The 26,465-nt window shown below is 44.5% G+C and overlaps 1 protein-coding gene across 1 annotated transcript in view; it reads right to left on the bottom strand.

The window, feature by feature from the left end:
• The window catches only part of KDM5A (lysine demethylase 5A), a 2,605,143-nt gene that overhangs the window by 1,430,023 nt on the left and 1,148,655 nt on the right, over positions 1-26,465 (bottom strand). Inside the window, exon 13 of the mRNA XM_044088480.1 lies at positions 25,656-25,775. Coding sequence (XP_043944415.1) covers positions 25,656-25,775 — 120 coding nt within the window. The remainder of the gene's footprint in view (positions 1-25,655; positions 25,776-26,465) is intronic.

Raw genomic sequence — 26,465 nt, 5'->3', positions numbered from 1 at the left:
CAAAATGTCTTGTAGTTACAAAAAAACTTCTGAAAGATGTACCAACCTGTGCATCAGAATCTCTTCATGTTTTCCAGCCATAATTTGTCAAAACATGGAAAATTCATTCCATGGATGCTAAGTTTGCATTTTTCAAAGTACAGTACTCTTTTCTGACTTCACTGTCCCCTCCTGAGGCAAGATATGTGGGAAAATAACAGGTGGTAGAAGGATTTCATTAGAGAAGATGAGAATAAAAGGCCAACATCCTCTCACAGATCCCAGAGGGAAGAAGGATGACAAGGCTAACTGCAATAAGGCAGCATTACAAGTCTGGTGAAATCTGTCCTGTACGCGGTATACTACTTGGTTGGGAGGTTGTGCATGCACCTCCTATAGGCAGCAACTGTGGAACTCACATGGCTGCTGTGGGGTGGGGAAGGGGTTAGTACACACAACCATGCAGCAGTATAATGCTTCATCAGCATCCTCAGTCGCTTCACCCATACCATACATTGGTCAGGTTCAGCCTTGGTGTGGGGGGGGGGGGGCGGTAAGTGGGCTTTGAAAGTCCTGATGAACTAGAGAAGAAGCTAGTGGCACTTGTTGGCCAGCTGTGAGGGGGGATCAAAGGTGCTATTTAGTACTTCTTTTATCTCACAGCAACGTCTGAGGAGGACGATGAAGACCACCGGATCCTTCTGGATCACTCAAGCACCTACTGAGGCATCACAGGAAATATTCTAAAGTGATACACTTCCGAACTCTGTCTGTTCATTGACACTTATTTCAAACGCTGATATCTCTTCACTGTTCCCTCTGGACTATGTTATCCCACAAGGTTTGATTTGATTCTGGGCCCCATTCTTTTCACTGTATATATGCCTCTCCTAGTTGTTCTCACTAGGAGGAAAGAAATACTGTATTCACTGCTATGCTGACAAAACAAAGGTATACCTCTCCTTCCCTCAAGAATCCTTGCCATCTCTGGATTCCCTTACTGAAGGTCTACATACCACTCATTGCTGGAAGTTCAGTAATAAAGGCAGGCCAGTAAAGATGACTTCTGTAACTGTTCATGCTACACTCAGGGACAAACCATTTACCCTTTACATGCCTGTGCTCCCTATGGGAGTGAGGGTCTCAAATACATGTCTAAGATGCAGTGATCTCGAAGTTTTTTCTCAGTAATAAGTTGAAACTCAGGGAACAACAGTACCTGCTGTGGCAAAATCCGCATGTCTTTATCCAAGGAAAAATTTCCAAATTAAGCATCTGTCATTACCAAAGCTCTTTGCTATGGTCATTCATACACTGGCATCATTACTTCTGAAAGCATTGTTGTGTAAGAACTTACCATAACCTTAGATGTCCTTCTCTTCTATATGCTACTGTATTCATGACATCGGGGAGTTTGCCTCTGGTGGACTCTTGTACGTCTGGCCATATACAAAAGTTAAAAGCTACCACTAGGGTGCACGTGACATCCTGCGACTCTCTCAGACATAAGTCATAAACAGCCATCGGTTATATAGCAGACATCAGCATGCACCTCTTCAGAACTAAATGCCGCCAGATACAGCGGCAACAGAGTGGTTACTCCAGAAATCAGGCAAATGTGAGGGAGAAGGCTGGGTGGGAAACTATACAGCAGCATATATAGGAGAAGGACATCTAAGGTTATGGTAAGTTCTTGCACAACAATACTATGTCCTTCTATTCATATGCTGCTGTATTCATGACATCAGTGAGAGTGCAAGAGCTCCTGTCCTAAAGTAGGGGCGGTGGACCAGAAGCACCTTCCACGAACCCATGGAGGATGGCTCCGGCAAATCCTGCCCTAGCTCCAGAGACCATATCCAGTTTGTAGTGTCTGATGAATGTGTGAACAGGGAACCAGGTAGCTCCCTCTAGGATAGCAGCTGTATCCAATCCTTTAAGGAACGCCCCTGAGGAGGACACTGTCCTGGTGGAGTGTGCCCTAACTGGGGCTGAAAGTGACCTACCATGATTAGTGTAGCAAAAGGAATTTTTTTTTGATATCCAAGAGGATATAGTTTGCTTGGAAACAGTTGACCCAGGGCTCTAGGGTAGTAGGAGATGAAGAGCCTGCCAGATTTTCTGAAGGATTTGGTTTTGTCCAAATAAAACATTAGCTGTCTGTATACATCTAGGGAGTGAAGTATCCTCTCTGCCCTGTTCTGCAGAGAGGGGAAAAAAGTAGGCAGATTGATGGTCTAATTTAAGGACAAGTCGTTAACTACTTTGGGCATGAACATATCCAGTCCTTGTGGAAGACAGTGAAGGGAGGGTGTGCCATACAGACCTGGAGTTCGGAGACCCTTCTGGCCGAGGTTATGGCCACCAATATAGTCTAGAGGGAGCAGTCTTTGGCTGGTTCAAATGGTGGGACAGTAAATTTTTCTAGAACAAAATGAAGGTCCCAAGGAGGCAGAACAGGCTTCCTTGGTGGCCTGAAGTGTACAGCCCCTCTAAGGAAGAGTTTGACCTCCAATCTAGATGCCAAAGGTGGTACCAGGGGCAGGCAAGCTGAAATGGCAGATAAGTGGATTTTAATGGAGGAGTATGATAGTCCAGACTTCATGAAATCACATACGTAAGACAAAACCACTGGGGTCTCTGCTGCCAGTGATTGCAGGCTGTTTTTCCGACACCATAAAGAAAATCTCTTCCACTCAGACAAGTAGGATTTTCTAGTATCTTGATTTTCTGGCCTCTTGCAGAACGTGGATCACATCCTCTGTATATAGGTGTCTGAAGGAAATCAACGCCCTATCACCCACAGTATGAGATGCAGTGTGGACAGTTGAGGGTGCAAGAGTATTCCCTTGTCCTGTGTGAGCAGGTCCATTCTCTGCAGTAACTTGTAGTGATTGCCCTTAGTTAAGTGAAATAAAAGGGGGAACCAATGCGGCCTTGGCCAGTACGGAGTCACCAGCAAGATCTGAGGTCATTCCTTCTAAATTTTCAGAAGGACTCTTTGAATGAAAGGGAAGGGGGGGAATGCATATGCGTACATCCCCTTCCAAGAGATTGATAGAGCGTCCACCTTCCAAGCCTCTGGGAGTGGTGCCCCTCTAGCAGAAGGTCGGGTGCTGTCTGTTCCTGGGGGAGGCAAAGAGATCCACATTCAGAATACCCCATCGATGGACCTGGTCCAGAAACACTTCCCTGTTCAGCATCCATTCATGGCACAGGGTCATGGTCCTGCTTAAGGAATCTGCCATCACATTGTCTGCGGAGGGGATATACACTGCTTAGAGAAGGATTTGATTCTCCAAAGCTATTTCCCAAGCCTGCAATGCTAGTCTGCAAAGGAGGTAGGACCCTGCCCCCTCCCCCATTTGTTGATGTACCACAGCACAGTGGTATTGTCTGTGTACCACCTCATGGTGCCTGGGAGAAGCTGACCTTTGAAAATATCCAAAACTAGTATCAAGGCTATAATTTCCTTGATACTGATGTGATCTTTTTGTTGAGTGGGGGTCCATGCGTTCCTCACTCTCCAGTTTCTTAGGGTTGCCCCCAGCCTGTGTCTGAACCATCTGTGAAGAGGTCTTGGTTGGGGAGTGTGGACTGGAGGGGCAGGCCCGGTTTTTACTGAATCTGGGAGATCCACTACAGCAATTCCTTGGGAATCATGAAGTGTAAAGGATGTAGATGTTTCCAGATGTTTCTCAAATACCACTGGAACTTCCTCATGTATAACCTTGCCAGGGGGACCATGGGGATAGTAGAGGCCATGAATCCTAAAATTCTAAGGAATTCCCTGGCTGAGATGGTTTTTAGAGGCAGGATCCCCCAGAAGAAACCTATGAGGGTCACAATCTTTTCTGGTGGCAGGCAAGTCATCATTTCCCTGATCAGAATCTGAAATCCTAGGAACACCTGATCCTGTGATGGTGTCAGGGATGATTTTTTTGTGATTTATGGTGAATCTCAGACCTGTAAGGAGGGAGATGGTGAACTGCAGGTGTTGCAAGGCCACTGAACTGGAGGTAGCCTGGATAAGTATGTCATCTATACAAGGAAAAAGCTGTATTCCTTTCATCCTGGAAAATGCCATGCCTGGTGGCCAGACATTTTGTAAATCATCTTGGGGCCACAGAGAGACCAAAGGGTAAAGCACAGAACTGACAGTGTGTAGAATCCACTGAGAAGCGGAGGTAGTTTTTGAAAAGTGGATGGACAGGGATGTGCAAGTAGGCATCCTTTATGTCCAAGGACACTAGGAATGCCTGAGACAGAATGAGAGGAAGAAGGGTTGGAAGAGAGAGGATCCTGAAGGAGGGGATTCGGAGGAAGGTGTTGAGGTGGGATAGGTCCAGGACAGGCCTCCAAGGACCTTCCTTCCTGGGAAACAGGAAAATTCTTGAGTAAAAACCCTTTCCTCTTGCATAAGAAGGGACCTCCTGAATAGTTCCTTGAGCAAGAAGTTCCTGCAGGATGGGAGGGAAAATGGGATTTTTTTTTCTTTGGGTGAGGGAGGGATGCCTTTGGGGATAGGTCTGGTCTCCCAGGTCATGAAGTATCCCTGCTGTATGATAGATAGAACCCAGGAATCCTGGGTAACCTGCTTCGAAGGGAGGGGAGCAGGGAAAGAGGAGTGTCTGGGTGAAGGGCCTGGTATTCACAGACTACCAGGCTTTCTCTGAAAGAACTGTTTAGAGGATGTAGTGGAGGAGACAGACCTATAAGGGTGCTGTTTCCTGTGGTCCTTTCTAGGCTTAACTTGTATTCTTTTAGCTGATTACCTGACAAAGGGAGTTTTAGCTGGGTACCTTCTCTGAAAGTGTGGAACTGGGGAGACAAATGTCTCAATTCCTGCAGTTCCCTGCCTTTGGTCTGGAGGGTCTTAAAGAGTTCAGCAGCTACTGAACCAAACAGGTTTTTGTTGTCCAGGGACGCATCTAGGAGCTTGGCTTTGATGTCATCAGGGAGGGGTTGCTGCCTTAAACAGGAGTACCTTCTGATGACAGATCAAGATGTAGCAGCCCTTGCAGATGCTTCTACAGCGTCGTAACTGCACTTGGAGTGTTTGGTCACTTGTGTGCAGGAGTTCAGGAGACAGGAAATCTTAGCTTTAGCAGGGGAGTCAGAAAGCTCTCCCAACTGCTTGATCACATTTTCCAAAAGAGCCAAGGAATACTTGGCCATGCGTGTCTGCTAACTGATCGCTCTTGATGCTAGGGTAGCAGAGGTGTAAGCTTTCTTTCCCAGAAGTTCTATCTTTCTGCTCTCTTTGTCAGAGGGCAGTAGAGGGGAAGTAAATTTGAGGTTTTGTCAGTGGTCACGGAAACAACTGCAGGACCTGCAGGAGGAGCTTAGTAGAGGAAGGTAGCTTCTCCGGGCACCTTGTAGAATCTATCCGGATGGTTGGGTGCTGGGGCTGAGAGTCAGGGTTTTTTTGAGGCAGCCAGGAAGGCATTCAGAAAAGCAGGGTGTACTGGGGGCACAGCAGAAGGGCTGGGAGACTCCAGTAGAAGAAGTTCATTCATAGCATCTCTTTTAGGTCTCTGTAACTTGCCTGCTATCCCATTTGAAAAAGTTTTGCATTTTGGTGATGGTCTCATCAAAGGTGAGCTCCTCACCAGGGGAGTCGGTGCCGTTAGACTCCTCCTTTGGTGAAGCATATCTCAGAGGAGAACCGATCTGGAAGAGTAGGTGAGGGATTAATCATCAGATGAATCCTCTTCTCCTGAAGAGACATCCAGAGCAGACCCTTATAGGTAGAGGGCGTAGAGACCTGTGCAGGGGTCGGGCCCTGATGCAAGGCCAGGAAGGCATTGAGCAGGCCTTGGGTAAAGGCCTGCCAATCTGAAGGCTGTTCGACAGGTGAAGCAGACAGAGGCTGAGAAATATGTTTAACTTTGTTTTCTCTTCTTATGGGACTCAGGGGGAGAGGATTCAGAAATGCAGCGAAGGGTGGGGGGGGGCACATCTGAGACTATTTCCTCACATACCACGATTTGGGAGATGCTGCACGGGTCCTCAGATATAACGAGCTTAGGTTCCCTTTCAGCGACCAAATCAGACGCCTGAGATTCCCTCCGGGATGTGTCCTCGGGCAATAGACAGATTTCCTCCGGGCCTTCCTCCAATGTTAGCTCTGAGGACTCTGGCTCAGACTCTGGGCCTTCATTAGCCTCGACTGCGACGGCTGGAGTGGAGGTTGCAGCCTTCTGCTCCGGCCTACTCTTTTTGGCCTTCTTGACTAGGGGCTTGTCTGAGTGTTCTGATATCTGGTCCATCCTAGATGCTAGACATTTAGGTCTCTGATTTTCAAGATACAGTTTTAAAGCTGCAAGGCGGCTTCTATGGGTCTTGAGGACAAAAGCCTGACAAATACTACAAGCGGTATGGTCGTGTTCGTGGCCTAGGCAGAATAGGCATCACTCTGTGAATCCTTATGTGGAATTTGCATTCCACACCTACACCTGCCCTTCCTACCCAACATGTAACCAAAAACAGTAGCAAGTAACAAAACAGAAAACCCCTTAGGGGTACTTATCTGAAGTTGGATGAAGAAAACGCTTCTATTGGCAATGCAATGACTGGAGCTGGCAGTCACACAGGCAGCAAAGAAGTTCTGAAGAGGTGTGTGCTGAAGTCCACTATACAACTGGTGTCTGTTTATGACTGATGCCCGAGAGAGGCATGGGATGTCACTCGCACCCTAGCAGTAGCATTTAACATTTGTATATGGCCAGCTGTACGAGAGTTCACCAGAGGCAAACTCCTTGATGTCATGAATACAGCAACATATGAATAGAGGGACATCTACAGTAACTCTTTGTATCTATGGATTACGGACTATGAACTTTACTAGTTGAAGAAAACTAAAAAAATCTGCCACCCAGTTATAAACAAGTACATAACTTTACCATTATACTAAATCGGCTTCTTTAGAGCTTAAATTTGTTGCTCTTCAGTCACATACAATACATAGCATGGACCTCCCCTATATTAAAGAGCTGCTCCTGCCACAATATCTAAGCTGCTCTCACTGCTCGGCTACCCATGGGAGGCATCCTGAATTTTCTAAGGCTTGCTCTTTCATCCTTGTGGCTCCACACATTTCAAGTTTGCTGCCTAAAAATCTCTGAGGTAAGTTTATGTTAATCAGTTACTTTATCTCTTTGAGTACATGTGTTTTTTTCCATCACACTGCTCAAACTTAACAGCGTAATAAACCAGAATCTGAAGCTGGACATGCACAGAGGCTTATTTGCGTGTCTGAAGCAATGCTGTCTAAAAATGTTAGGTTCACTGGGGCATCTTTTCTGTAACAGGTTCCACACTCTGAAGCTTCTAGGTAAGCTATTATTTTCTTTTTTGAGAGAGTCTTATGACCACTGTCAGGAAGGGAATTAGATATGAATGACAGAAGATTATGCCATCTGGATACAGACAGTGTAAGGGTTTTGTCTTACATGAAGCTTGCATAGGATTTGAGTCCAAGAAAAAGGTGTTGCATTATCACCCTATTTGTTTTAAGATCACATGCTGAGGACATTTTTGAAAAAGGGTAGAAAGAATTGTTATGTAAAGTCTTACCATAACAATAGATGTCCTTCCCTTCTATGTTGCAGTATTCTTAACACAAGGGATTCATTGCCAAAGGCAGTCCTGAAGTTCAGCCAGTATACAAAAGATTTTAACCACTGCAAGGTGTGTGGCACGTTGCATATAGGCCAGCAGCCAGCATAGGCCATTAAAGTGGCGTCCACACATACCATCCTCAGAAATGCATGCCCCAGAAAGACCATCAGCCTAAGGAACAAAAGGAGGTAAGCATACATCCAGGGAAAAAGACAAAAACCTGGGGGAAGGTGGAAGGGATAGAATACTGCAATGCAGAAGAGAAAGACATCTATGATTATGGTAAAATTTTACACAACTATTCTATGTGCTTCTATTCTTATGTTGCAGTATTACCATGATTGTGAGTATCAAAGCTCATGAAGATGAAAGGAAGGGGGAAGGAGCAGAGGTGCTTTCCAAAATGCCATAGAGAATAGCTCTAGCAAAGCCAGCTCTAGATTTGGAGATGCCATCCACTTCATAATGTTTAGTGAAGATATGAATGGAAGACCAAGTAGCTGCTTCCAAGATGGAGTTAGCATCCAAACCTTTGAAAAATAGCATATGAAGAAGCCACAGCTCTCACAAATGAGTTTTAACAGGAGTAGAAAGGCTATTACCACAAAAAACATAACAAAAGGAAATACCCTTAAAAATCCAAGTGGAAATGGTCTGCTTGGAAACAGGCATTCCCAGAGCCCTGGGATGAAAAGAAACAAAAGCTGATCAAATTTCCCGATAACCTTAGTTTTATTCAAGTAAAATCTGTGTTGTCTGTACACATCCAAGGTGTGTAGACCTTTCTCACTAGATGATTGTGGAGAAGGGAAAAAGTGGGCAAATGAATAGATTGGTTAAGGGACAACTCATTCACAACCTTGGGCATAAAAGATGGGGTTAGTACACAAGGAAACCCTGTCTTTATGGAAAACCAGGAAGGGAGAAGAAGCCGTAAAGGCTAGAAGTTCGGACACCGTCCTGGTTGAAGTGATGGCTAATAATAGCATAGTCTTCCAAGTACAGTGTTGCAGATTAGCTGTAGCTGCAGGTTCAAACGGTGCCACAGTGAGTTTTTCAAAGACAAAACTGAGGTCCCAAGGAGGATGAACAGGCTTCCTGGTAGGTTTGATGCAAAGGACTCCTTTAAGGAAGAGTTTAACCTCCAAATTAGAGGACAGAAGAGGAAACAAAGGCAGACAAGCAGAAATTGCTGACAGATGAGCTGATTCAGAGGAATAAGCCAACCCACCCTTCAGCAGTTCACACAAGTAAGATAAAACTAGAGGGATCATCCACAGAAAGTGGGTCTAGTTTATGAGAAAGACAACAGATGGAAAATCTCTTCCATTTGGACAAGTAGGAATTCCTAGTATTGGGCTTTCTGGCCTCCTGCAGAACCCCATGCATGGCCTCTGAAAAGAGGTGTCTGAATGGAATCAGAAGCCTATCACCCACAGTGTCAGATGTAGAGTTGACAGGTGTGGGTGTATGAGAGATCCCTTGTCTTGTGGGAGAAGATCCACCCTGTGAGGTAACCTATGATGACTGGTCTTGGCTAAATGCAGAAGAATAGGGAACCAATGCTGTCTTGGCCAAAAGAGAGTCACCAGCAAGATTTTTGGTTTGTCCTGCTGAATCTTCTGCATAACTTTATGAATAAGAGGAAAGGGGGGGGGGTGCAGAGAGAAACTTCTCCTTCCATGAGAAAGGGCGCCCCACCTTCCACACCAGGCAGTCTAGAACTCTGTCACAAAACTTTGGAAGTTTTCTGTTCAAAGGGGAGGCAAAGAGATCTACTTGAGGAATACCCCTTCACTGGAGAATACATCCATGTGAAGCATCCAATCTTGGGATTGAGTCATGGACCTGCTCAGAGTGTCTGCCACTACATTTTGATTGGAGAAGATATGCACTGCCTGACGGGTAACCTGGTACTGAACAGCCAGTCCCCATGCTATGAGGGCTAGCCTGCACATAAAGAAAGATTTTGCCCCCCCCCCCCCAATTTGTTTACATACCAAAGAACTATAGTGTTGTCTATAAACAGTTTTAGAGGACCTGGACGAAAAAGAGTGAAAGGTCTTTAGAGCCAACAGCAGGGCTTTCATCTCTTTTATGTTTATGTGCTCTACCCTTTGAGAAAGGGACTAAAGTCCATGAACCTTCAAGGATATAAAGGCTGCCCCCCAGCTCATGTCTGAGGCATCTGTGAACAACTCCCGAATTGAAAGAGAAAGATGCAGAGGAAGGGCTGAGTTCAGGGAAATCTGCTGAATCCAATAACAAAGTTCACTTTTCAGGCAAGGAAGGAGAGGGACAACAAAGCCCAGTGGGTGCACGTTTGCTCTGAGATACCACTGAAATTTCCTCATGTGAAGTTTGGCCAGAGGAAACATGGCAATGGTGGATGCCATGAAATCTAGAAGGCAGAGAAACTCCCAGCATGTAAAAGACTTTAGGGGAAGAAGTTCTTGGAAGAACCTGGTTAGAAACAGAATTTTCTGGGGGGGACGGGGGACGAAAGAGAAGCCAACATTCGGTCTGTCTGGATTCTGCACCCCAGGAAGACGTGGTCCTGTGACAGGGTAAGGAAAGAGTTCTGGAAATTTATTGGGAAACCCAGGCTTTTTTTAAACATTTTTATTGAATTCCCACATGTGACATAGCCACTTTTGCATTTGCACAGAAGTAATCAAACTGTATTAACAAGTTAAAATTACCAAACATTATGCTTCACATATATTGCTATAGATCACATAACCTAAGCAACATTACAAAAACTATTCAATTCCTGCCCCCTTTTTAAACAAGAAACATCTTTATTAAACCATCACTTACGACATAAGCAATCATACATTTATATAAATGAAAACAAACCACACCAAGACAATCCCAGTTGCAAGCATTTTATATCACAAACCATATTGACACACTCCCAGTTGCAACTTTGTAGAAGGGAAACAGTGAAAAAGAGATTCTGTTGTAAGGTCTCTGGAATAAGTGCCTGGAGCAGGAGATTGTCCAGATATGGAAAGATCTGAGTCTGCAATACGCAATCATAGGAGCCAAGCATTTTGTAAATACTCTTGATGCCATAAAGAGACCAAGGTGCAAAGCAGAGAACTGAAAATGCGCTGAAGCAACAGAAAAAAACAAATATTTCCCGAAAAAGGGATGCATGGGAATGTGAAGGTAAGCATCCTTGATGTCTGCAGAGATCAAAAAAGGCAATGGAAGGATGAGGGGAAACACGGTAGGCAGAGAAAGCATGCAGAAGTTTGGGACCTTTAGGAAGGTGTTGAGGTGTGAAAGACCAAGAATGGTCTAAGAGGGCCATTTTTTCTGGGAACCAGGAACATCCTGGAGTAGAAACCTCTTACACTTTGGTGCAGTGGAACTTCTTGAACAGTTCCCTGGGATTTCAATACCTGGAGCACCTCTGGAAAAACTGTAGTTGCTCTAGAGGTGGTTGAGGAATACCCATGAAATACTAAAGAATTTCCCACATCATGAAATACCCTTTGTGGATAATGGAGAGGACCCATGAATCTTGAGGGATATGGTCCTAGATTGGAAGCGACAGGGAAAGACAAAGAAAGAAAGGAAAGTGGAAGAGAAAAGGTTGACAGTCAAAGACTACATGGTTTGTCTGGAAAAGGCTGTTTTTGAGCAGGAGCAGGTTGAGAGGGTTTGGAAAAAAAGAAGTTATGTTCTTACCATAATGTTTCATCTGTGTTGTTGATCTTCATTCATTCATTACTGATGGGTGTCGGTTCTGTCCTCGGAACAGAGTCAGCTGTTATAACAAGTTTGCGTCTGCCAAAAAACTCTCGAGCTAAGTTTTACCCATAGTGCCCCTCTCTATATTACCTCAGATCGAGTTTGCCCATAAAGAAAGGAAAGAAAATCGGAGACTTTATCTGAGCAACTTCCTTATCATAGGCTAGGACCATATCTGAACCTCTAGGAGTCTTTCGGAGGGGGATAATGAATGAATGAAGAGCAACAACACAGATGGAACGGTATGGTAAGAACATAACTTCTTTATCTGATGTGGTTTATCTTCATTTATTCCTTACTGATGGGACAGAGTCCCTAGCTACTTTGTTTCCTGGGGGGTCCTATGGAAGAATGTTCCTGAGTACCACTGAACCAAAGGAAGCTCTCTCCATGGAAACCAAATCCAATTTGTAATGAGTGATAAAAGTATGAGGGGTAGATCATGTCGCTGCTGCACAAATGTCATCCATAAAAGCTCTTGCATGGAAAGCAACAGACGTCGTAACTGATTGTGTGGAATGTGCTTTGATTTTAGACAGCAATGAGGCTTTGTTCTGTCGGTAAACGAAACAAATGCAGTCTCTCAACCATTTAGACAAGGTAACTGGACACAAGTCTCCCCAATCTTGGTCCTGAGAATGACACAAATAACTGATCAGATTTTCATAATGACTTAGTTCTGTCGAGATAAAAACGCAATTGTCTGCACATCAAGCAAATGTAGTGCATATTCTCCTTTGTTAGAAATATTTGGAAAGAAAACTGGTACATTTAAGGTTTGATTAATAGTCAAGTCTGAAATAACTTTGGGTAAAAAGGAAGGGTTAGTCAGGAGTGATACTCTGTCCTTATGAAACACTATGTAAGGACGTTTTGTGCACAAAGCTTGCAACTCTGAAATACGTCTTGCTGAGGTAATGGCCACCAAGAACAAGGTTTTCCAGGATAAAAATTTTAGATTACAGTTGGCAGCCAATTTAAAGGGAGGATGAGTCAAGAACTGAAGAACTAAAGTTAAATTCCAGGGCTCAATCGGTGATTTGAAGGGGGGGGGGTCTAATGTGTAAAACTCCTTTCAAAAAAGTTTCGCAGAGATGGTGCGAAATCAAGGGAGAGCCCTCAAAACCATTATGAAAGTTGAAGACTGCCGCTAAATGTACTCGAATAGTTGATGCTGCAGCCCTTGAATGGAAAAGGTTAGATAAGTAATCTAGAACTGCAAAAAGCGGGGCTGAAAAAGGTTCAATTCCATTTTTGCAAGAACAACAAATGAATCTTTTCCACTTACTTACACAAAGTTGCCTGGTGGATGGTTTATGGGAAGCCAGAAGAATGTCACATACAGGGAGGAGAGGTTGTTTTGTCTGGCAATTACTGGAAGTGGAGGAGCCAAGCTGTCAGCCTGAGGTTCGATATGTTCGGATGAATCAACCCCTGTGGGTGCGACAGCAGTTCTGTAGTTGAATCCAGAATACAAGGTTGCTGTACTAGGTCAGGCCAAAGGAAGGGAAACCAAATTTGTCGGGGCCAGTAGGGTGCAATGAGCATTACTCTGCTTTTCAACCGTAAAGCTTTCTTCAAAATTTGTGGGATCAAAGGAAGGGGAGAGTATGCATAAAGAAGTCCCGTGGGCAAATCGTGCAGCACAGCATCCCCCGGGGACTCCCCCTATGGGGGAATTAAGGCAAAGTAGCTGCTGAATTTGTGATATGCAGGGGACGCAAACAGATCGCAGCAAGGCTGGCCCCAGCAAATGAGGATCTCCGCCACTATGACAGGAATGAGGGACCACTCGTGAGGCAGGAGAATGCATCTGCTCAATTTGTCTGCAATCACGATGGAATCCCCGGGAATGTGCATTGCTAACAGAAGGCGGTTGGAAGTCATCGCCCATTGCCAAATTCTCATGGTCTCTCGACACAATGGGGAGGACTTGGTCCCCCTTGCTTGTTGATGTACCAGACTACTGACATGTTGTTGGACTGGATGGCAATCATTCCTGAAGGGAGAACAGGTTGAAATGCTTGCAATGCTTGAAGCACTGCCCTCACTTCTAGAACACTGATATGCAGGTTGGCCTCCAAGGGTGACCAAATGCCTTGGACTATCCTTCCCTGGAAATGCCCCCCACCCCCACCCAATGAGGGAGGTGTCCATGGTCACTGTGGCTCTGCGTTGAGAGCAGGAGAAAGGGCAACTCCATAGGTATTCTTTTGGCTTCATCCACCAAATTAAATCTGGTTTTCACCGATATGTTATCCTGACTTGAAAGGACATGGGATGAGTCAAGGGGGATCACTACATTAGCAAAAGGCACTGTAAGAGATTCATGTGCAGTCTTGCCAGTGGAACTATTGTTATTGAAGCTGCCACTGACCCTAGTAGTTGAAGAACTGCCCGAGCTGGAGCTTTGTCCTAACAGAGTATCACCCGTAGTTGAGACCAGAGTCTTTCCAGTCTGTGGAGTGGGAGGTAGACTAGGAAAGATTGAGTATTGAAAATTGCTCCTATGAACTCTATTCTTTGAGAAGGAGTCAACTGTTTACTGTTATCCCTAAGCATTTCAGTAGTTGTAGAATGTAGTGAGTGGCTGAAACCAGTAGATGCTTGGTTGGGGTGGTGAGGAGCCAAATGTCTAAATATGGAAACACCCAGAATTCTTGCAGTCTCAAGTGAGCTGCTACCACTGCCATGCATTTGGTGAACACTCTCGGGGCTATAGAGAGACCAAAGGGCAGCGCTCGGAATTGGTAGTGATTGGCTCCCAGCTGAAAGCGGCGAAATCTTCTGGAGTGTCTGTCCATTTTTATGTGGTAACACGCATCCTGAAGATCTATTAAGCACATCCAATCATCTTTCTTCAGAAAAGGAAGTTTAGACTAAACTATGACCATTCGGAGTTTTGTTTGTTTGACAAATTTGTTTAGGATGCTGAGGTTCAGAATTGGCCTCCAGTCCCCTGTCTTTTTTGACACTAAAAAGAACCTCGAGTAGAATCCAAATCCTATCTGGTCTGGTGGGACAGTTTGGATGACGCTTTTTTGGAACAGCTTTTGGATTTCTTGAGCTGCTACTTCCCTTTGACTGGGTGGAACATCAGGAATACACGTCAACTGACTTGGGTAAAGGTCGAAAGGGATGTGGTAACCTCTGGCAATTATCGTTTGCAACCAATGATCTGTGGTTATCGTTTGCCAGGCAAGGTGCTGCAGAGAAAGTCATCCACCAACTGCTTCCAGAGGTAAGCAATCGGGCCATTCTTCAGGAGCGCTGATAGGATTTGTCCAGAGAAGGAATCTCTGGATCCCCGATTATGCGGACCCCTTCTGCCTCTGAAGGGGCATCTTCCAGTTGAGTTTCCCCCTCTGCCCCAGGGGGAAAACTCGCCACGTATGTCACAGAAAGGACCCTGGGATTTCTTGTACCACATTTTCCCACTCCTCTGATTCCTGGAATATGATCGTTGGGGAGTGGAAAAATGTATGCCTAACACAGACAAGGTCTTCCTGTTCTTTTCACACTTGGCTAACGTGTCTTTTACCTACTGACCAAAAAGGGAAGAGGCTTCTATGGGGACTTTCAGGAAGGAAGACTTAAAGGGATCGCCAAAGTCACATAGGCGCATCCAGGCGTGACGTCTCGTGACAATGCCTGCACTCGCTGCTCTAGCTGTCCCCTTGGTAGAATGAGAAATCAACCACATGGAGGAGTTTGAAATAGATTTTAGGGTGGCAAGCTGTGAGGCAACTTTGTCACGTATCCCCTCAGCGACTGTTCCTGCAAGGGTTTCTGAAAGTTCTGAGATTAGATCTCTCTGAAGCCGGGTGAAGTGTTCCAGGTAATTCAGGGACTGAATGGCAAAGGTCGCTGAAGAGAACACTCGATTCCCAAGTCTGTCTATTGCCCAAGACTGTTTGGGGGATGGACAGTAGAGGTCTCCTCAGCTAGCTCTTTCTTAGTGGTCGCTGCCACAACCATAGCATCTACTGGCAGGCCCTTGGACCAGTGTGGACTGCCTTCTGGGGAGAAAACATTTTGTCTGGTCTCCAGGGTATAGGTTCAATGGCATCTGGATTCGTCCAGGCACGGTGCACTATGACCTATACCAGGACATCTGCAGGCGAGGTCACCCAGGAAGTAGAGGGCCGGGCATGGAAAGCCCGCAAGAATACAGACTCTTCTGAGGAAGGGGTGGTGGACTTCCAGCCACCCCCACGCTGCTTAAGGATCGCCAAGTATGTCTACAAAGGAGACATCCTCAGGGGCGACCGTGGGGACCCTTACCCTTCATCGTAGTCTGTATCTTCAGTGATGGATTCTTCGGGGGAATCCATGTGTTTCTTCTTGCATGATCTCTTGCGAGGTACCTCCTCAGCGGGGGCATCTGAAGAGGACTCTGCACAGTGGGTACCTCGTGGAAGGATGTCTTGAAGTTCCCGTGCCCAGTGTCCTTGAGTAGTGGGCTGTGTCAACTGCGGCTCAGACGAAAGGAAGATATGGGTCTCTGGCACCAAAGGTAGCAGCTGAGAACCCACCGAGGCAAGCGTCCTCTCCATCATCTGAAAAGCAGGTCTGCCCAAAGAGGGATGGTAGCCCGGAACTGAGAAAGACAACCTCGGGACCGGGGTCACACCCCACTCTGATGAACCCACTCCCAGGGAAAGTGCTACAGGCTGACTCAGTTTTGCCAAAGCAACGGGAACCATAGTAGACAGCGCCGAAAAAACAACAGGAGCCATACTAAGGATCACGGTGCCGACAGATGAATGAGTCGAAGACCAAAGGGTAGGTTCCGGAGCCATGGTAAGGTCTACCAATGGAGCGAAATAAGCTGGAACAGGGGTTGGCATCAGTCTCGAAGGCTCCAATACCTCCAGGGAGGTCGAAGGAGGAAAGTATGTAGGAGTCAGTGGAGAAAACTCCTCGGCTCTGGGTGGGAAGGAAGATTTGGAGGGTGTTGGAAAACCTCTGGCCGCCAGGAGCTGATCCCACAAGCCTCACTATGATCAGTTCCGAAAGGCTCCTGGAAGAACTAGTGGATATCCTTGATGGGGAGTCAGGATGACCAAGAAACGGATCCACCGAAGGGGAATATCGGGTCCGAGAGATCATTTCTCCTTTTGGCACCGAGGTTGAAGGACCAGCATGAAGTACAGGTAGGGGGGAAGTGACCAGCATAGGGATAACTATTTTGTGTGCCGAAAGGGAAGTCAGTATCGCTGTCTATATTGGTGTTGAAGTCTGAGGAGTAGGTGCTGATGTCCGCCAATGTGCAGGAGCTAAAAGCCTTACAAATCCCACAAGGGAGTTTCACAGAAAGGTGTGGCACCCCCAGACAGTAGACACAGGATGTATGGCTGTCCACATTAGGCATCTTCCTGTCACACTGATAACAGCGCTTAAACCCAATTGTACCCTTTTTCTCAAACATACTAGCACCAAAAAGGTATACAATTGAACCACAACAACACAACACAACAAGATCAAATGCAAAAGAAAGGAAACACACTTGGCACAACAAGGTAGAAGAAAGGAGTCTTTCTTCTCTTCTTTTTTTTTTTTTTTTTTTTTGAAGAAAGGGCAGGGGAAAAAGGAATGCCAACAATGGTAATGGGAAATACCTTAGAGGTAAGGGCCTGTACCAGCAATGGTGCAAAGAGTACCAAACTTGGTAAAAGAGAAGGGAGAAAGAGAGAAACTCACACAACTAAGCATAAATATACGACTAACAATAAGCTAGCAATATAAATAGAAATAACCAAAAAGAGAGTATAACGAGAGAGAATTTTTGAAAAAGCTTTACAGGACTTAGCTGAGAGCAGGCTTGACACGTCTTGGTTCGTACACGGCAAACGAGATCTGGGATAATATAGAGAAGGGCACTACGGGTAAGACTTAGCTCAAGAGCTTTTTGGCTGGCACGAGCTTCTTGTAATGGGTGACACCCATCAGTAAGTAAGGAATGAATGAAGACTAACCACATCAGATCAGTAGGTTTCCTAACACCCCTCATATTTCTGAAAGGAGGAATGCAAGATTGTTTTCTAACAAAACAAGTTTTAGCTGGGTAATTCCTTTGGAATTTAGAAACCAGAGATACAAAGATGTGTTTTAGATCCTGTAATTCTTTGCTTTCCGCCTGTAAGGACTTGAAGAAGTCTGCTGCTGCAGCCCCAAATAAAGCCTTATTATCTAAGGAAGCATCCAGTAATTTAGCCTTAAAGACATCTGGAAGTGGTTAAAGCCTCAACCAGGAGTATCTTTTCAAAACAGAACCAGATGTAGCTGCTGTAGCAGATGCTTCAGCTGCATCACAGCTAGATTTAATGGAGTGGTGTGCCACCTGGGAGGAAGCACCAAGAACTAATGAAAGATGCGACTTACCTTCTGACTCTGGAAGGTCAGAGAGAAGCTGAGTAGCCTGTGAAAGGAGAGCCAAAGCATACTTGGTCATATGGGTCTGGTAATTGACAGCATGGAAAGCTAGGGTGGTCGAGGTTTAAACCTTTATTCCCAACCTTTCTATGGTCTTACTCTCTTTCTCTAAAGGGAGAAGAGAAGTGGATGGCAATAGTCTAGAAGATTTATCAGCAGCCACAGAAACAGTCACTGGATCTGCTGATGGACATTTTCGAAGAAATTTACAGTCCTCTGGAACTTTATAGAACCTGTCTGGCCTTCTAGGGGCAAGGGGTTGGAGTCCAGAGTCTCTGATGCAGAAGAGAAGGCATCAAGAAAAGCTAGTAAAACCAGAGTCACAGTTGTAGGAGAGAGAGAATCCATTTAAAGCAAATCATAGTACCTTTTCCCCACCTCAGAAACATGAGAGCAGTCCCAATTAAAACACTCCTTCATCCTGGCAATAGTCTCCCCAAAGGTGATATCCTCATCAGGAGAAACTGTGCCATTGGACTCTTCCTTAGGGGAGGCATACTCCAAGGGGGAGGTAATCTCAGCAGAGTAGGGCCAAGGATTCATCATCTGAGGAATCCTCCTCTTCAGAAGAATCATGCACTCTAATCCTTTTCTGTGGTGAAGAAGTTAAAGGGCTAGGAAGTGAAACCCCGAGGGAGGTTTAAGAGCCATAAGGGTATTGAACAAGCCTTATGTGAAAGCTTGCCAATCAGCAGGTGGGTCCTGTGGAGCAGAGACATGTTTGGTTTTCTACTTCTTTTTAAGAGGAACATCAGCCCTGTGAAAGGTGAAGGGACCCAACGTAGGCCTACATTCAATGACATTCACTGGTACATCCTCCCTTACTAAAATTTGTGGAATACCTCAAGGGTCTTCTGAAATAATGAGCCTTGGTTCCCCTGGTTTGTCCAAAGTAGACACCTGCATAGGCTCCAAGGACATGCCAATGGCAGGATCCCTTGTGGCCTCCAATGTGGCACCCACCTTAGAATCTGAACCTACATCGGCCTCGAGAGAGACATGTCTGGAAGGGGAGGGAAGGCACAGCTGAAGCTTCAGGCCTAACTTTCATAGCCTTCTTCAGAGTAAGCTCAGAATAACACCCCAAGGTACCCTCCATAACACCACGTGCTAGCCTTTTCAGTCTCTGATTCTCAAAATAAATATTAAGAGAGGAAAGGCGGCTACATAGGGTCTTAGGAAGGAAAGCTTTACAGATAGGGCAGGACTTGTGGTCGTGGTTGGGCCCTACGCAGAACAGGCACTGACCGTGACTGTCTTTATGTGGAATTTGTCTTTCACATTGGCACTTGCCCTTTTTGGATAAAATGTACCTCACAGCAAAAAAAGTAGTAGCAAAAAATATAAAAGAAAACCTTAATGAGGCACTTATGTGAATCTCCTGTATCCAGCAAACAACTCGGGCTAGCAGACAGACGATCGTAAGATGGCATTCAGACTGGCAGCAGAGAAGCTCTGAGGATGGTACGTGCAGACGTCACTTTTATGGCCTATGCAGGCTGCTGGCCTAAGTGCGACATCCCACATACTTTGCAGTGGTTAAAGTCTTCTGTATACTGGACGAATGTCGGAATAGCCTTTGGCAGTGAATCCTTCATGTTAAGAATACTGCAACATAAGAAAAAGGAGGGCATCTAAATTTACCAGACATGGAGTCAACTTCTGCTGCATTCTTTGGTGGCTATTAAAATTAGCTGTTTATGGAGCGTGAGCGGATATGTGTTAAATACATGCTTAGTGATGAGCTAACACAACAGTGCCTATTATTATTTTTATACGATTGAGAGGGGCATCGTCTCCTTCCAGTGTTGCAAATTTTCTTTTACTTTCTCTACCTTATTATGTGTATTGTGTTGCAATAAAGTTTGACAGAGAAAAGAATGAATGAACCCACCCCCAGTCTCATTCAGAAGCAGGGACAGTCTCTATGGATCCATTTGAGGAATAGGATCTGTGTCTCTACCAACAGCTCTCTAGAGAAGGTCTCTAAGTGGCGCCCTTTATGTGGAAGAACCAAACAGTCAACATGTAGCTAATTCACAATCAAGTACAAAAGCTACCGGTCTTTCATGATGGTGCTTCAAGGTGGGGAAAACATGAGACAATGGCCTTCCATCAATGGCACTCTTAAGCAATAGACCAGCAACTGCTGGGCTGGCACAGCCACTTTCAAATGCAACTTTAACCTGGATGGCCAGTCTAGGTAAGACTGACAGTTGACTGAGAACATACACAAAACAGCCTTTTCTCCTTCTCCTTGGATAGCTGGACAGTTCAAGTAGAAAATGAGGTAGTACAGTCGATCATAATATGCACCTTCTAAACTTGTGAGAGCCTGATTCCTCTTCTGGAGGGCATCATCCATATCCTGACAGACCTGGTCAAAGAAGGGGGAATACAAGATTGCCCACCTGAGCTCCTTCTTGAGGGACGAAAGCCTCCACCACTCCATCCCGCACAGATAAATGCCTCTGTGTGACAGCACAGTCAAAATTACAGTGAAGCACAACAGCCCTCTGTGAAAAATGTATACAAACTGTTAACAAGCTCCTCCTTAAAATCAAACTCAAGGAGTGATGAAAGCTTTTCCTGCACTTGAGTCACCAGGAAGGAGGAGCTTGAACAGGAAAGGCAAATGAGTAAACAAATGTGTGATGGATCTGTGCCCCATTGTGGAGGATGAGCACTTAATTAGATCATATCATGCTTTAACCTTTTATGAAAGCTTGCAACAACTCCTTTCTATACTCTTAATCAATGTGTGTTTACTGTACAAGCAAATGATTTATATAACCAAACGACTGATCAAAATGTCCTTTCAACTGTACTGTTTACTGCAACACACTGTGCTCCTTATAGTATATTTACTTTTTGCTCCTTTCTTGGCTTTGAAACTGCACCTTATTAACTTTTGGACTCCGTACTGTAATTTATAAGCATGTCTGTTGTATTTACTGTATTTACTATACTAATCTTTGTGAAACTTTTATCTCCGGGTCTCCACTGAAAATGGGATCCATGCCCAGTCGGACTTTCCCAGTAAACAAATGTGAAATAAATAAATAAGCAAACACCCTTTTACCTATACTTTCGAAAGTTCTGGATTCCCTGTCAGGTGCCAGGATGCTCTGGTGTCCAGAATCTGTAATGGAGCAAAAAGCTTGTGTAGATGTCCACACACTGATGCCTTGACCTGCCCACATAGTAACATGTAGAAGGTTATCTGCCTTTCTCAGAGCTGAGGTGACAGCAGCATCTAAAGATACTTTCAGAGTGTACACAAGGTATTGTTACTGATGTCAGCTCCACAGAGGGGGGTTTTCCCAGTCTTCTTTTCCTTCTCCTTTCCAAGATACTCTTTCAGCAATTTCTGTAAGAAGGAATAAAGACTCTGGCCTATCCATAGTGCACTTCTTGAGCATAAGTGTTTCTCCAAAGGAGAGGATCATTTTACAGATAGCTATAAGAAGGAAAGGTATAATTATCTTTATCTTTCTCAGAAATGATGACCTCTGCATTCTCAGATTCCCTTCCAGGGAGCAATTTCAATTTCAAGCATGCAAGCCTAAGCAATCTACATGACTAAGTAAACAACTGAATATGAGCATAAAGTATACAGCAGAGGCATGTAGTTATTCAGTAGATAAGTTAGTAACAAAGTTAAAATACACTAAAAAGCATGTGCAATGGTGCAATTAAACAGACTCGATGAGAAGCAAAGAACATCCAAATGGTCTTCAAGGGGATAGTTTCCTAAGATTCACTACAGTTAATAGTATAGCGATAACCCACGCCTGGGTGTGGGTAATGCTAAATTTACCCACGGTTGGCGTGGTTTGGTCCCGAGGGCAAAGCCCGAGGGACCAAACAAAGCCAACCGTGGTAATAGCATTACCCACACCCAGGCGTGGGTTATTGCTATTATACCATGACATTATTTAAGAAAAGAAACTATTACTTTCTTAAATAATGGCATAGTATAATGCCTGTTTGCTGCCCTTCCGCAGATGTCTGGCATCCGCGGCAGTTTTGATGTACTGCGCCTGCGCGGTACATCAGAGTTGAGCAAAAGCAACGGAGAAAGCAAGATCTCCGTTGCTTTTTTTTTTTTAGTGTTTCGCTATGTTAAATGAGTTTAACATAGTGAGACAGTTTTAAAATAAGCAACGGAGATGTCCGTTGCTTATTTTAAAACTGCCTCGCTATGTTAAACTCGTTTAACATAGCTAAAAAGCAACGGAGATCTTGCTTTCTCCGTTGCTTTTAAAACACTGTCTCGCTATGTTAAATGGGTTTAACATGGCGAGACAGCTTTAAAATAAGCAACGGAGATCTCCGTTGCTTATTTTAAAACTGTCTCGCTATGTTAAACCCATTTAACATAGCGAGACAGTGTTTTAAAAAAACGAGTTATACTAATGGAAAAAAGTCCGGGCGACCGGACCTTTTTCCATTAGTATAACTCGATTTACAATGGGCACGCTGGCCAATCAGCATGCACGTTTTGGGGGGGGTCATGGTATAATTAACAATTAATCCAAATACAGACCATGGTTTGAGGAATCTGTTGATAAACTTGACAGCAATCTTCATTCTTTGAACCACAACACATTACGGACCCAGAAGCATCCAAGTAACAGAAACAATGAAACAAGTATAAGAAGATAGTGTTTGAAGTTTGCTGAAGCAGGAAAAGACAGATGCACACAGTCCAAATGCCACAACATACACACCATCCCAAATGAGTGCACCAAAGGTAGTTGGAAGATTCTGTACAGCAGCAACACATACCAACCTCCCTAAAACCCAGAACTCCAGAAAGAACAATGCCTAGCTCCCCTCCAAAAAATCCATAGTAAATCAGTCCAATTGCTAGCTCTGCAGGGCAGACTAAACAGAATAACTTCTACGGTTAGAATACTGCACTGTGTAAGTAGCTTGTTATTCAGGTAAGAACCTTCAGAGTTGTTAGCATTCTCTGGTAAATGTGTCCAACAGAAACAATAAACTTTCAGGACAGCACTCAATAGAACAGTCACCAGCATGGCTACAAACAGAAAACTAAGCAAATTCAATGAAAAATCATGACAGCACGCAGACTGAAAAGGAGAAATTTAACACTGGAATGTAATCAGAAATGCCACAGGCAGCCAATTGCTACCATGCCATCTTGGACAAAACTAAGTCAGAAAATGGGGTAAAAAGCCCACCTTTCCTTAGATCTCATTTGGACATGCTTAAGACAGGCCAATGTACCCTGGGGTAGAACACAACACAGGCAGTTGCATGGTGATGGGTAACAATGTACAGAGATTCAGTGACACATTTACTAGTGGGGGCGTGGAAACTGGGAAACATCTACCAGTAAGAGTATGGAAATAAGGATACATCCTACCAGTGAGGCTGTGGAAACAAGGTGATATCTACCAGTGAGGGTGTGGAAACAAGGAGATCTCCATCACTGAGGGTGCAGAAACCAGGATACAGCCACCTATAGTGATGTGGAGACTTCAGAAGTCAGAACCTGGGCCAGTGCTAGAATCAGGACATTTTATAGAGTGAATTTCTGCATCTGAGATGACAGACCACAGTTACACCTAAGTCTAGGACCTGAACCACAGACCCTAGCTTGGGAAGACATAGTGGCCCCTCATCACTCTGATTCATTTAGACCTGTTATACCTAAGAGACATATGGAGAAAATACTCTTAGGTTCCAAATAAAGAGCTCCAAAAGAGAACACTGGAGTCTACAACTTGGTAGAAGGCTGGCTATGAGGGAGCTCCACCCATTCAATCAGGGTTTAAGTACTGCCTGTACCAAAAGAAGCACCCACAAAAGTAACTGCTTGGGGTACAAATCTCACAGGCCTCTAACCATCTATCAAATCAGAACAAAGAAGTGAACTTTAACACTTGTTAACTCAGAACAAATACACAGCATATGGGAAAGCACTCACTAAGACTTAGACAACCTGAGTTTGACCAGTCGAACTGCTGCATGAGTAACCAGGCTGTGCAGCACGGGACTGAGTGGCTGATCTTGGGGGGGGGTTCAGGCTGCACAATGGTGTGCCATGCATGCGGGGGATGGGGAGGTTGGCATATGCAGTGGCATGCATTCGCCCTTTGCAAGCAGCAATCATGACATCAAAACTCCCTATAGGGAGAAAGTTAAGCAGTCAGGGAGCTTCCTCATGACTGGCAGACTTGCCCACTCCCTAACACCTGCCTCTCACCTTCCAGGGGAATGACTGGGCTCTTACCATAGGAAAAATGAAAGGGTCGTAGCCCTCTTGCCTGCCTTAGGAATGAATGGGTCTGGTTCTGTCCTAGGAGGAGGAAGCCACAGGTCCACTGGGTGGCAGAAGGGAGCCATTAGCCAAATCACACTAACAAAATTGCACATGACATATGAAGACATGGAGAACATTTAGGGAACAGAGTTACATACACAAAGGTTTGGCCAACATCTGCTGTCCAACCCTCTAGCCCACTGAAGATATTCTAGCAAAAGCTTGGCTGCTAGAGATCCCTGTGCTTTGCATTTTCAACGTCACTCTTCATAGTGGCAAGGTAGACCAGGAGGTGCTCTTTCTGTGTCTTTTAATGGCCAGGTTGAATAAGAAGCACTTATGAAGGTGTCCCTATCATGTTCTCCTTCCAAGCAGCTAACAGTAGTGGCGTGGATTGCAGATTGTTGCTTGCAACTTCACAACCACACAAACATCTACATGGAATTGGTGCTTTATGCCCAAATATGGGAGATCCAAACTGTTCAAGCAGAAAAGAACTGCAAAGCTTAAGGAATAGGAATGGCTTGACTGGTATTGAACATGATGTCACAATGTGTAGAGGAGAAATCTGCACAAGCCTCGAATCAAAGAGCACTAGGTAAACTGATGAGGAAGGGAAGAAAATGTCACATATAAACCAGCAAAAATGGTTCCTCCATGCCAGATCTGCAAATATAGTTCTGCTACCAAAGCAGTCAGCTACTTAGGTCTGAAAATCACGGTTTCGTATTGAAAAAGATGCTGCTATTATTAAACACATTATTTCACAGTTTGCTGCTTGTCCATAACGAGTTTAAAATGGGTTCTGTACACTGTTACCCAACACCTTGCAACTGCCTGTTTTGTGCTCTACCCCAAGGCACTTTGTCGTGTCTTAAGCATGTCCTTTTTCCTCTACATAATTTTTGCTACTGTGCCAGCTGATCAACAAAGCTTCCCACCCATAAGCCAAGGCCTTTCATTCCCCTGTACTGCCATCATACAGGCAGCCTTCGTGGTAGTTTTGTGTCCTTGCTGACAGCCCAGTAATGACGGCATATATGTATGGCTCTAATCTCATGCCTAGTGGTTGACATGACCATCTGCATCACAACAGGGGGAATCCTATGCCCTCTCATTAAAGTGTGCATAAGCTTACGTGCATGCCCCCTACAAGAGCAATTATCACATTTCTCCAGTCCTACAGCCATGCTGTCATGCAAGCCTCCATGTGCAAGGCAGCAGGCTGGATGACTACGATCCCCATCTCCTTTCCCCAAGGATGGGAGAGGCAGCATAATCCTCTCATTCTCACCCTTCCTTATCCAACTCTTCCAGCACCTAAGCTACTATTTGAACTTGGGTCACCTTGTTAACAATCACAGCTTTACCAATCAAATCCACAAAGCCAAGGATTAGAATGCGCTTACATTTTTGCTTGCAATGAAGACTTGCATTGGTATGAGAAGCAACAATATGTGCAACACAAAAATGGAAGTACCTTCCCCACCACCTCAATACACATCAAAACCATTGAAGTCAGTCCACTGAAAGAGTACAAAAATAGCACACAAGTACATACCCAATCAGCTGTACAGAAGTTCACAGCCTCTGCAAAGTTATAGCCTTGGTTGAATCCAGTATGATAAGCTCTAGGGAAGGTAACCACAAACTCACCCGCACATTGATTTGTCCTAAAGACCTGAAAAAAATATTTACAGAACTTAGCATTCATATTTAACATTATGAACTACGCGATGTAGAAATGGAAGTACAACTTTACAGCTACCTTAACTAAACTTTTAACAGCATTTCTAATTGTAGGTTATAGTATATGCATACAGACGTCGGGTACAAAGAACAGAGGGACACTTTCTCATTCAACTATCGCAGATCATTAATACAGTCAGACACCACAAAAGCTTAAAACAAAAGCAGTACGCTCCCTTAGTTTTCTACTGGAGACTCTTACATGAAGGACCATTCGTAAAGTAACCAAGAAATATACGACATAGTCAACTGCTTTAAGTGGACAACAATGGAGAGGGCCATCAAAATGCACGAATTAGCACTGCTTAATAGTCCAGGACTTTTTTGTATTTAACATGAGGTTAGGAAGGCAAGTCCTGATGAAAGAAATCTGCTCATATATCAGATGATAAATAAATACTCATGCTATACTTTTACAGAAATCAACAATTAATGAATTACCATGTCCAAATATGGAACAAACAGCATTAAGTATATACAGTCCAAGCACCTAAAGGCAGAAAGACCTAAGACAGAAGATTTTAAAATGCGGATAAATTAAAACAAAACAGAAACTTCTTAAAAAAAGAGAGATCTTTTTTTTATGTTTACGTTCATGACACAAACTGATGTAGACAGCACT

Source organism: Protopterus annectens, chromosome 11.part0, assembly GCF_019279795.1.
Source record: "Protopterus annectens isolate FY-2018-M chromosome 11.part0, PAN1.0, whole genome shotgun sequence".
Lineage (NCBI taxonomy): Eukaryota > Metazoa > Chordata > Ceratodontiformes > Protopteridae > Protopterus > Protopterus annectens.
This window is presented reverse-complemented; position numbering and strand designations above follow the sequence as displayed.